This window comes from Miscanthus floridulus, chromosome 4 (genome assembly GCF_019320115.1).
Source record: "Miscanthus floridulus cultivar M001 chromosome 4, ASM1932011v1, whole genome shotgun sequence".
Classification (NCBI taxonomy): domain Eukaryota; kingdom Viridiplantae; phylum Streptophyta; class Magnoliopsida; order Poales; family Poaceae; genus Miscanthus; species Miscanthus floridulus.
This window is the reverse complement of record NC_089583.1, coordinates 73,671,012-73,683,252: the sequence shown is the minus strand read 5'-3', so window position 1 is coordinate 73,683,252 and position 12,241 is coordinate 73,671,012. Positions and strand designations below refer to the sequence as shown.

General features: G+C 51.0%; 1 protein-coding gene across 1 annotated transcript; it reads left to right on the top strand.

Annotated features, from left to right (window-relative positions):
• The first annotated feature begins 1,001 nt into the window (after positions 1 to 1,001).
• Positions 1,002 to 3,401, top strand: LOC136549807 (U-box domain-containing protein 39-like). Its single transcript, XM_066541211.1, has one exon. It carries the CDS (start codon positions 1,200 to 1,202, stop codon positions 2,928 to 2,930), a length of 1,731 nt encoding a protein of 576 aa, XP_066397308.1. The 5' UTR covers positions 1,002 to 1,199; the 3' UTR covers positions 2,931 to 3,401.
• Positions 3,402 to 12,241: the final 8,840 nt, after the last annotated feature.

Below are 12,241 nucleotides of genomic sequence, written 5' to 3'. Positions count from 1 at the left end.
CTTGACTCGGTCGGCTCTTGGATATCCACACGTCCGCCTCTCCCGATCGGCCGATCCTTGTTCTGCGAATTTGACGTCGAGATCCGGGGGCAGACTTGCAGGGCAAGCTGGAATTTTTTTTTAATTTTCTTCAGATGACAGAGAGGCCACCAGCCAGCCCTGGTCTGGATCGTTTGGAAGCATCCGTGAAGTCGTGAATGAAAACGATCGCACGGGAAGCGTCACCGATGCGCAACAACGCAGGCTGCGAGTGGTACCAAGTGCTTCGCTAGCACAACTGTCACCCATCCTGTTCGTTTGGCCGTGGCTTGTCGTAAACGATCGTAAATTTTCAGCCAGAACAGTATTTTTCTCTCACACAAACCAGCCAGCAGTACTTCTTCACAAACCAGTAACGATACGAACCAGCCAACCGAATAGGCTGACCATTCTTGCGCGGCCACGCCGCGCGCATAGGAGAATTGTCTCGTTCTCAAGTCCGAACAGCATTCCCGGCGAGCACGCGTAGGAGAATTGTTTGCTGGCCGGCGCCGGAGCGGTGGTTTCTTTTCGCATGTGTGGCCTGTTCGCTTGAAATTATTAGTCGGCTTATCAATTAGAGCATACAGTATTTTTCTGTCACAACAAATGAGCCAAAGCCGGCTCTCAAGCGAATGGGGTGAAAATGTACAGGCACGCACCCGCCAGGCGCCGCACACAGCCACCGTGTCCCTGTTACAAACGACGACGGCCGTCCAGCCAAACCCAGCAGCCTTTTCCATCGCGCCAATCCGCCCGCACCAGGCAAACCAACGCCGACCGCGACCGCACGCCCTGTCCGCCATTTCGCTCTCCCAGGCTCCCACGGGCCACGGGACCGGGACGCGAGACCGAGCCAAAAACCCCAGCGAAACGAGCCCAAACAGCGCTCCAGCCCCCGGCAGCTGCAGCGAAAGACACTCCGGAGCCCGAGGGAGAGCGCCCGAGCGGTCGCTTCCAGGCTAAGGCGCATAAAACCAAGCGAGCACAACACACCACGCACACTCCCAGGCTCTCTCCTCTCAGTCAGGCTCCAGCTCCCAGCCACGGAGCAAAGCACCCCAAGCTCCAAAAGCACCAAACACGCCCCCCAGAAAAACAAAAGCCATGCCCGCTGCAGCAGCAAAAGCATCCATCGTTCCCCGCCGCCGTCGCTAGGCTACCACCGTACATACCGGTCCATGGGTGCGGCGCGTCCGCGGCGCTGGAAGCTGCCGTTCCAACGCACCATCAGCGCCTCGGGCGGCGGCGGCGGAGGCAGCGCGCCGTGCTCGCCCTCGTCCAGGTCGACCGCAGCGGCGCCGGGCCCCGCCTCGCCCGCGCGCTCCGAGGCGTGGGCGGCCGAGGCGGTGCCGGAGGAGTTCCTGTGCCCGGTCTCCGGCGCGCTCATGGCGGACCCCGTCATACTGCCGTCGGGGAAGACCTACGAGCGGGCCTGCCTCCAGGCCTGCGCGGAGCTCGCGTTTCTGCCCCCGGGCGTCGAGGCCGGGGGCGCCGACACCGTGATTCCTAACTCGGCGCTCAAGGCGGCCATCGGCACCTGGTGCGCGCGCTCCGGACGGGCGGCGCCGGCGCCGCCGTCCGCCGAGGCGGCGCGGCAGGCCGTGCTGCGCGCTATGCCTCCGGCGGCCGCCAAGTCCGTGAGGACCACCACCGCAAGGCGCGTGGCGGTGATGGCCGCGAGCACATCCAACTCGTCCTACTCGTCCCCGGCGTCCACGTCGTCGTACGGGTCGGCCTCGGAGATCACCGCGGCGGAGGACGAGGTCAAGGACAAGGAGGAGGCGCCGGCGCTGCGGAGGAGGATGGTCAACGAAGCGGAGGCGGAGCCGCCTGTTGCGACGCCGGTTGACCCGCTGGAGGACAGCGTGGTGGGCAAGGTGATGGACGCGGACGACGACGGCGTGGTGGTGGCGGCGATGGGCGCGCTGCGGGAGGCCACGCGGGAGGGCACGGAGCGGCGGCGCGCGCTGTGCACGCCGCGGCTCCTGGGCGCGCTGCGCCGCGTGCTGCTGCTCCCGCGCCACGCGGCCGCCCGCGTGGACGCGGCGGCCGCCATGGTGAACCTCTCCCTGGAGCCCGGCAACAAGGTGCTCATTGTGCGCGCGGGGGCGGTGCCGGCGCTCGTCGAGGTGCTCCGGTCGGGCGCGTCGGCGGCCGAGGCGCGGGAGCACGCGGCGGGGGCGCTCTTCGGGCTGGCGCTCAACGAGGACAACCGCGCCGCCATCGGCGTCCTGGGCGCGGTGCCTCCGCTCCTGGACCTGCTGACGTCCCCGGCCCACCAGCACCCGCCCCGCGCGCGCCGCGACGCTGGGATGGCGCTCTACCACCTCACCCTCGCCGCCGTCAACCAGTCCAAGGTCGCGCGCTTCCCCGGCGCGCCCAAGGCGCTGCTCGCCGTCGCCTCGGCCGCCGCGGAGCCGGGCCCCATCCGGAGGCTCGCGCTCATGGTGGCCTGCAACGTGGCCGCCTGCGCCGAGGGCCGCAACGCGCTCATGGACGCGGGCGCCGTGGCGTCCGTCTCCGGCATCCTCCTCTCGCCTTCCCACGACAACGTGGACCTGGAGGAGTGGTGCGTGTCGGCGATGTACGCGATGAGCCGCGGCAGCCTCCGGTTCCGCGGCCTGGCGCGCGCGGCCGGCGCGGACCGGGCGCTCCGGCGCGTGGTGTCCGACGAGGGCGGCGGCGTCCGGCGCGAGATGGCTCGGAAGACGCTCCGCGCCATGCGGGGCGACCTCGACGACGAGGACGGCTTCGGCGGTGGCGAGTACAACGACCTGACCGGCAGCAGCGCGGAGTGCGGCGACGGCGAGGACTGCGGCGGGAGCATCGTGTCGGACGGGCTCATGTCGTTCCGGCGCCGGCAGCGCGAGCTCGGCGTCTCGTCGTGCGGGAACACCGCCGAGTTCTGAACCCGTTCTCTCCGGCGAGGCGGCGACCGGTCCCCGTCCACGTCCCATTACGATGAATGTTTTGTATGTAAATTGCTTGATTTAGGTTCACGAGGTTAGACATTTGTGCCGTGTGTGAGGGAGACGACGATGAAAAACGTCCATGGTTTTTGGAACAGTGATGGATGCTCTCTCTCCTCTCGTCTGTGTGACTGTCAGTGAAGCTCCCAGCTCCGTGCTGTGTGTTGGTGTGCTCAGCTGTTTGGACTTTGGACCGCGGAACGGGACGTGTGCCGGACAAGGCGCGGGTTGTTGCTTGCAAGTCAGAGCATTGCCTTTGTTCTTCTACCCGTACTCCCTCGCGCACCTGATCTGCTGGCTGGCAGGCAGGCAGCTCGTGTCCTTGACGGGGCCAGCCATGTTTAGAGCGAGAGACACGCACTCATGTATCTCCATCAGGCATCAGTAAAGGAAACCATCTTTGTGCTCTGATCTACTCGCTCTAATCTTTCATTGATGCTTCCTGGCCCTACACTGTCAATCACTTATCTCCAGTCACTAATGTTTGATGATTGCAGTTAGACGAGAGGAGAGGCGCATCATGCGCTCTGCGTCCGGATCGTAGCAAGGCCAAGGCGCATCCGTGACTGATGACTTGTTCATCCAACTTGTGCTGTGCCGCTCCTGCTTCATCCCTGTCACGCAGCGTTTCGGACAGATAAGCCATTGGATTGGATGGACAGGCTTGCTTCTTCCATTCCAGTTCCTTCAACCTTTCACTCTTGGGTCTGTTGGCCCTGTTTGCTTAAGCTAAAATTTAGCTTATGCTGAAATGGTACGAGAGGAAAACACTGTTTCATGACTGAAAAGTAGCTCAAGCGAACAGTGCAAATGTCTGCATCCATCCCCCGCCGCCGTTGCCACGAAAAACTAGCGAGGCGGCCTTCGTTTCGCTAAAAAGCTAGAACGAAGAATACTGTTTACTGATTTACTGTGAGAAAAAAACACTATATATCATAGCTGATAAACCAAGCTGATAAGTTATAGCGAACACGGAGGTCGTTTTTCAGGCAAAGAAAAGTGTTTCCATTCCATCACCTGTTGATCACTCTTCAGCAGGGCGCGACAATTTCAATTTGCAATAGGAACCGGATTCAGTCCTCTGGTTATGTAGTACTATTCCTTTTCAATGTTCCATTTTTTTTAGAAAAACGGAGTATTCTTTTTCTCCTGATTAGCGCTCGCGATGTCGTTGATCTCTGCTCGTCGACGGATCCAGATCCCGGACAAGCAATGGAATTCACCTCTTTTCCTAATGCTGAGATGGACATAGAGCCATGCAGGCCATGCCTGTCTACTGCCTTTTGTGTCAGTCACAGTGTCCTACCTTTTGTAGGCCACCCCTCTTCGGTGGTGTTTGGTTAACCGCCTGTTCGGCTGGGGCTGGCTGCCTGCTGGGCCGGCCAGCCTCTCACACGGACACGGTTTACATGAACAGTATTTCTCTCTCACATAAATCAATCAGCAATACTTCTTCACGAATCAGCCAACCGAATAGGCTAGTCGCTCATAAAATTCGTGTTATATTGAATATTTAGATACTAATAAAGAGTATTAAATATAAATTAATTATAAAATCAATTAACAGAGGCTAATTTATGAGACGATTTTTTAAGCCTAGGTAATCTATCATTAGCACATATTTACTGTAGCACCAAGTTGTCAAATCATGGACTAATTAGGCTTAAAAGATTCATCTCGTAAATTAGTCGTAAATTGTGTAATTAGTTTTATAATTAATTTAGGAAATTTCAGCAGCGTCTAAGGAACCAAACAAGACCGTCTCTCGTGCCAGCGCAAATGTGCAATGCAGTACTGCAGCTCGACCCTTTTCGCATGGTCTCCATCGCATGTCCTGCGTGACTCCTATGCTGCCTACTCTACGCCTGAGCATTGAGATGGCCATGTTTTTATTTATTTGCGCATCACTTGTCTATATCTTGTTTAAATCTCGTTCTCTCAGCGACTATTAATTTCGTATAGTGAAAATCTCAAAATAGCAAGGTTTTAATAAATACTTAGATTATATAATCTTATTCTAAAATTAAATTGTTTGCTCATTCTTCTTTTTTCTACGTAATTTTTATTTTTCTTAGGATATTCAAGTATGACCTTAATTTTGACATGCCGTAGACTACATGTCACTTGAAAATCAGCGGTGAAACTGGCGATAACCTTTTTGCAATGTGACAGTGTAGAAGCAAATATGAAGTCTAATACTGAAAACATAAGATTTAGTTTGGAACGTGGGTGCGCTCTTAGCGCGGTGGTAGCCCCTCCCATTGCAGATGTTGAGCGTGTGTGTGAGTAGCGTGTGTTGTTCAGTAGATATGTTCTGAGATTTCTCAGACAATCTTATATGTATTTGAGCGTATGATCATTATAGGTGTCCTATCTGTGGTTTTTTCTTCATATTCCCAAGTTTCTTCTGTAAAATCAAACTGATTATTGTATAATTCTTATATAAGATTTCTAGTACATATCAAACGAGTCCTAACTCCTAAAAGTCATTGTAGGATAGGAAAAAAAAGAGACGAAATTGATTTGGAATCTGACACGTGAAGAGAGCTTAGGTTTGGCATGGTTGCAGTCAGTCGCAACCACACCTAATCATGGAACGCAACAAACAGAAAATTCTTTGATACACAAAGGAATCTGAAAGAAAAGCGATGACACTGTGTGCAGCAGTCTATAGTCATGCAATGTCAACGCCGCTGGGTGGGTTGCCGGGCGGCATGCGAGCGAGGGGGGGGGGGGGGGGGGGGGGGGGGGGGGGGGGGGGGGGGGGACCCGGAGGAGGCGTGCGTGTCGGCAGAAGACGCTCGCTGACCAAACTCGGCCGCGAACTGTCTGGCTGGACGGACCCGTTGGTTGCGATGCTTTGTTTGGAGTCCAAGGCATACCGATGCTGTGACTTGGGGTCGCGGACATCCGCGTTTCTCCATTGGATGGATAACCATGCCTTGAACGTGGTTGCAAGCAAGCGTCTGCAATAGGCCCGTGAGAGTATGTCGTCAGGTGATGTGTAGCATTAGTATTTATTACGGCAAAACCTTTTTGTTGGTCTTCTGCTAGGTTGTTTAGTTTAATGCTAGTCTAAAACCCCAAGTGACTGTCAAAGATGGAGGTGAGTTTTCAGTACTTTGACATGGTTAATACAGTAAAGTGTACTCCGTAATGAAGTAGTAAAGTCTAAAGAATAGTGTCTGTGATGCAATGGAGCTGACCCTCTGCGACTGTAGTATGTTTCGGGGGGTGTTTAGTTTCTCCAAATTCCAGAATTTGGCACTGTGCAAAAAGAAGATTCTCCGTCACATCAAACTTGCGGTACATGCATGGAGTACTAAATGTTGATGAAATCAAAAACTAATTGCACAGTTTGGTTGTACTTTGCGAGACGAACGTTTTTAGCCTAATTAGTCAACAATTGGACAATTATTACCAAATAAAAACAAAATGCTACAGTAGCTACGGTACCGCACCGAATCAGCCGGCGCCAATTCGGTGGTGAACTAAACGTGGCCTCGGTCACTCTGGACCCTCTAGACCAGGATCAAAAGGTCAGACGTCAGGCACCTGCAACTTTCTCGCCATGACCAGGGTGTCGCAACGCTTGTGAAAAAGTTTGGTAGCTCGGCCGTCGTCCATCGGCGTGAATGCGTTTGCCTCTCGCATGGGCATGGCAGTTGGCAGGTGCTCCGTGTTTGACCAAAGAGGAAGGACGGACGGCGGCGTCGTGGTCGTACGGCCCTTGAGCCTCGAGGCCACCGTGTCGTGTCGTGTCGTGTCGTCGACTGATGACGAGCGCGCGCGCACGGCACTGGCCAAACGTCGGGGCGCGGGTCGCTCGCTCCCAAGCAAAGCGCTTTGGCTTTGGCGCTTTGCCGTGCACGAGCACGCGAGCGCTCGGCGCCCCCGGGCGTGCCGCCAGGCTCTGGCATTCTGGCGGCGAATGCGTCACGGCAGGGGCGCCTGCCTGCCTGCTCCTGCCGTTGGCGCGTCGTCAGGCGTCACCACCAAGCCGCAACTGCAAGGGCTCTTTCAACACTGTGGGTCTGTGGCACTGTGCACATGGCATCCCCGGCACTTGCCCAGTTGCCCTGAAAAACTATCGATAATCACACTGTTCGCTGACGGTGAAATTGGGCTTACACGGATGTTTATGCTAAAATACGTTGAGAGAAAAACATTGTTGCAGGGCTGAAAAGTAGTTCTGAATGGCCCCGTTCGGCTGGTATAATTTTGACTGAAACTGACTGAAAAACGCTGTTCTACGAGGCCAATAAGTTCAATCGAACAGGGCGAATCATGGCGCATGCGGATGCGGGCATGCGGCATTGCGGCAAGTGCTGTGAGGAGCTGAGTTGTGAGTTGGGTCTGGCCTCACTGGGGCAGGTGATCCGTCGGCCTCGGCGCCACCGTGTGAGTAGCTCTGAAGCAGTGAAGCACCGAAAGAGACGCGCCTAGCGCAGCGACAGGCGCGCGCGCTTATTGCGCTTGGTTCTTCCAATCCTCTCAAAAGCACTCGGGACCAACACGACCTGTAACTTTAGTTTTCAAAATGCTGTCAGCTGAGCAAATCTGGCTCGGCCCAGGAAGCCATGCTCAGCTAGGCTTGGAGCAGGATAATCAAGCCCAAAAACTTTTGACCAGCCCATGTCCGTCCCAAAACTATTACTCCCCTCGTGTCTCGTGTCAAAAAACATGTCATCTAGGTCAATATTTAGTTGAACTTTCAAATTTGCAAAACATCTCTACTTTCAAGTTATCAAGTTTAGAAACATGAAAGATATATTTAGAGATTTCAGTCGGAACATACATGCAAAATCAGAGACATTCTAGATGGAATTAGAAATCAAAGGTGCGCTTCCGGCCAAAGACAAATGTGTCATCCATTCTTAAACCAAAGTAGTATTTTGATTCGTCTAAAAAAAGTATTCCCCCCATTTCAAATTATAAGTCTTTTTAACTTTTTTGCTTCATTCATTTTATTACGTGTTTAGATATATTATACCAAAAAAGTCTAAGCGATTTATAATTTGGAACGGATGGAGTAGTATTTTAATTACGGAACAAGCTAGCGTCCAGACATCTGACCCTAGACCTGCGTCCGGATGCAATTCCCCGCACCCCGCGCGCTGCTCGGTGCCACACGCCATTCCTGCTCGGGTTTCACGTAGCTCGAACGACGTCCCACCCATACCGATCGCCTCACGCGGGCCAATGCCACCCGAACATCGCCAACATCGAGAAGAGGAGGAGACATCGAGGCAAGGCAACAGAAGACGAGGGGGTGATGCAACACCTGATCTACTTTTGAAATATTCAAATAAAACATTTGCAACATATGTTCTAAACACCTGTAAAAACATATGAAAAACGCTTGAAAAAACATTGCAAAATATATGCAACATATAGATAAAATACATGCAACATATGTGTGAAACACATGCAACATCCACATAAACACACTTGCAAACATACGCATGAAAAACAAATGAAATATTTAGAACAGTCGCTTGCAACATACGTGTACAACCATTGCAATATCCCAATCTAGTTTTCCAACATCCATATGAAATACTTGCAACATACTTATAAAATATCTGAAACACTTGAAACATACACTTACAACATGTATTTTTCACCCTTCTTTCGGATGACGCAGAGCAGAGCGGGGAACGGCCGGTTCTGACCAGCCGGTGGCCAAGGATGGTGGCACGGCATGGCAGCGGCCAGCTGTGCCTGCACCTGGCATGCACTACTTGAAATATCCACTTCTATGACGAAAATGATAATGACGAATCCGAAACCATCATAAAAAATCGCTTTTATGATGAAAATTTTGGTTTCGTCATAGATCATCGGTGACGATCCTCGAACCCCCTTATCTATGACAAAATCGGGTATCGTCACAGAATAGCACAGGGTTTCATTATAGATCACTCGCGCCACTATTCCTGTTCATCTATGACGATCTTATTCAGAACTATGATGAACAGAGTTTCATCATTGAACTAATTACTGATCTGTGACGAACAATATTCGATCTGTAACGATGGCATTTCATCATAGATCTCCACACGATACTTTTTCCATCCGACGTGTACCTGTGGGACCTGCAGTTACTCATCCATGACGCTTACAATTTATCATCAAAGTATCCTCTTGACCCTTTCTCCATGCGACATGTACCTACGGAACCCTTCTCCATCCAACCTATAGGACCCGTCAGCTTACATGTCACGTGTACCTGCAGGGCTTTCTCCATCTCCATCCAACCTGTGGGACCCGATGGCTTGCGTGTCAATGTGCTAGTGGACCCACCTCCATCCGACTTGTGGGACCCAATAGCACCTTTCTCTATCTCCATCCGACCTGTGGGACCCGATGACTTACGTGTCACGTGTCCGACATGAGAGACCCGACTACACCTTTCTTCATCACTATCCGACCTGTGGAACCTGACGGCTTGCGTGTCACGTATACTTGTAGGACCCTTCTCCATCTCCATCCGACCTATGGGACCCAATGGCTTGCGTGTCACTTGTGGACCCTTTCTCCATCTGATCTGTGGGACCCAACGGCTTGCATGTCACTTGTGGACCCTTTCTCCATCTGACCTATGGGACCCGATGGCTTGCGTGTCACTTGTAGCCGTCAGAGTTTAATAAATTCAAACTAAAAAAACATGAGACCCGAGAGTCGAACATGGGACCCAGAGCAAGGAATAGACCGCCTTCACCATTGCCCTAGACGCCTGGTTGTGTTGATGTGTCTTTGGAGTAGTATATGTTCTCTGTGTGGACAGGTTGACTTATATATTGGATATATCCCCTGCAAGTGGAAAAAAATCTATGCCCGTTGGACTTGTGGTGGCGGCGATGGCGGTAACGGAGGATCCCCAGTGTGCTGTGGTCGCTCAGGCGTCCTTTTAGAGGCTAGGCGGCAGGTCTTCCCGGTGGAGCGTGGCCCCATTAGCGCCCATGTCTATCATGTGCCGCGGTAGAGGCGACAGATCTGATTCGCAGGTCTCCTTTCTTGCCTTTTCTTGTTCGCTTATACTGTTTTGGTCCTTGCTTGAACATGAGGTATACAAGAAATATGGTAGCGTTTCAGATCTAGTTAGGCCAATGATGATGAAAAGAACTAGGAGGTGTCACTGGTTGGTTTTCTGTCGGCGCGTGTCACTTGCAGATCTGTCTAGGCAAATAAACATGCCCTTCGTTTCTGCCTTAAACTATTTTTTCTGTCCAGTGCTTGCTTGATTCTACATTTCTGTTTCATATGCTCTAGTGCCACCACTGAGTCCTTATGGTATTTTGAACTTGTAACATATCTGAGCCCATATTTCTGCACCAATGATGTCTACATATCTATTGGATGTATTAGGATGTAGCTCATATGTTTGCTTTCTGTGTTTTCTCCTTGTTGACAACCAAGTTATCCATTTAGTTCCAAACAAGATGAAGGCATAAAAAACAAATCAACGCTTTGTGTCCATCATTCACATGTCTGAGGTCACTAATGTCTAAGCTGCATATGTTGCTACTAATGCCAATAATGATCACTACCACTTGTTCACTGACATTCTACTAGTAAAAACTAAGGCAACCTATTTGGGCTATGCAAATTTGAGATGAGTCGTCCCTGCTATGTTGTGTTTGATGGCCATGAGCTAGGAGTTTACTACAACAGGCCTAATTGCCATAGACATGTTCATAGGTTTTGTGGTGCTTGTTATAAAAAAGTACAACTCCTATGAAGAAGGAATTGCTGCCTTCAAGTCAAGAACCAACTCAAATCTAGCCTTAGCTCATGATGATGACTTCTATCTTCAAAATCCAACAACTGCTCCACCCTCTTTTTCCTTCAAAACTATTGTAATTGTAGTCCTCTTAATCTTTGTCTGTCTCCTATGAAAGAAGCTCCGAGCTCGTGTACTGATTGTACGTGTGATGGTTAGACTTGATTTAGCTAGAATTGTAATGGTTATATCTCAATTAACTGCTACTCTAGTTTGAGTTATATATATGTGTGTGTGTGTGGTGCTACTCTAAATTTAAATGAGGTCGTACCATGAAAATTGTTAATGATTGTTAAAGTTGCACTTTGATATGAGTTGTGGACTTTACTAATGGATCTTTGTTGGATTATTTTCCTCCTCGGTGATCTCATTACTGAGCAAGCTCTCATCCTACGGCATGCACACTAACAAAATGGAGGAGGCCATCAACAAGAGGAATGCACTGGCCAGCCTTATGGACGATGTCTTTGTTGAGATCCTCCATCGCCTCCCTGCCCGCTCCTTGTTCTGCTACAAATGTGTCTGTCGCTCCTGGAAATGCCTCATCTCAGACAACCATAAGTTGATGTCGTAGACTATGGCTGGCTTCTTCTACGATGGAATCTATGACCAATGAAACTTCACCAGCATCATCGGTGTTTACCCCTCCTTGTCCTTCTTGCCCTTCACCATGAACAATGTAGCTATCTTAGATTGCTGCAATTGCCTCATCCTATGCTAGTGCCTTAGGGATGATGGATACCATTGTGTCATCTGCAATCCGGTAATGTAGGAGTTGAAGGTACTGCCGCCTAGAATCCATTCTGTTGGTGAGGCTCGATTGGGGTTCGATCCGACAGTCTCCTCGCATTTCCATGTGTTTGAATATATGGAGGAGGATGGTTAGTGCGTGGGTGTCGACATCTACTCCTCTAAAACTACATCATGGATCTTTATGGAATCTAAATGGAGCGAGGAGGCTGAGTGGATATTTTAAAAAATTAGTAACTGTGTTTTTTAATGGTTGTCTACACTATATTGGGTTCTACGAGGTTTACCATCGTATACTTGCTGTGGATATGGAGGGAAAGGCATGGTGGAAAATTCCTAACATGCCGCATGTTTTTTCACGTTCCATCCATCAAGCTCTAGGTCACTTGTGTCAATGTACTGTTGTTGGTTGCAATATGTCCAAGCTTTCGATCTGGATCCTCGAAGACTACGGTACGAATAATAAATGGACATTGAAGCATATTATCAGCCTACGTAAGTTGTTTGGAAAAACTAAGAAACAAATGGGTTACTTTGATTTTGAGTCATGCTACACAGCGGTTATAGTTCACCTAGAATGAAATTTGGTTTTGTTTGTTGGGGTTAGGGTGGAAAGAGCCGTCATCGCATAAAACATGGACAACTAAAAAGTTTATGTCATCCCTACACATTACATTCCATATGGTAGATGTGATATCCTGCCAGAAATCATTGG

Bases quoted from the DNA above. Each gene is read 5' to 3' on its own strand.
- LOC136549807 (XM_066541211.1), top strand. From the start codon at position 1,200: ATGGGTGCGGCGCGTCCGCGGCGCTGGAAGCTGCCGTTCCAACGCACC.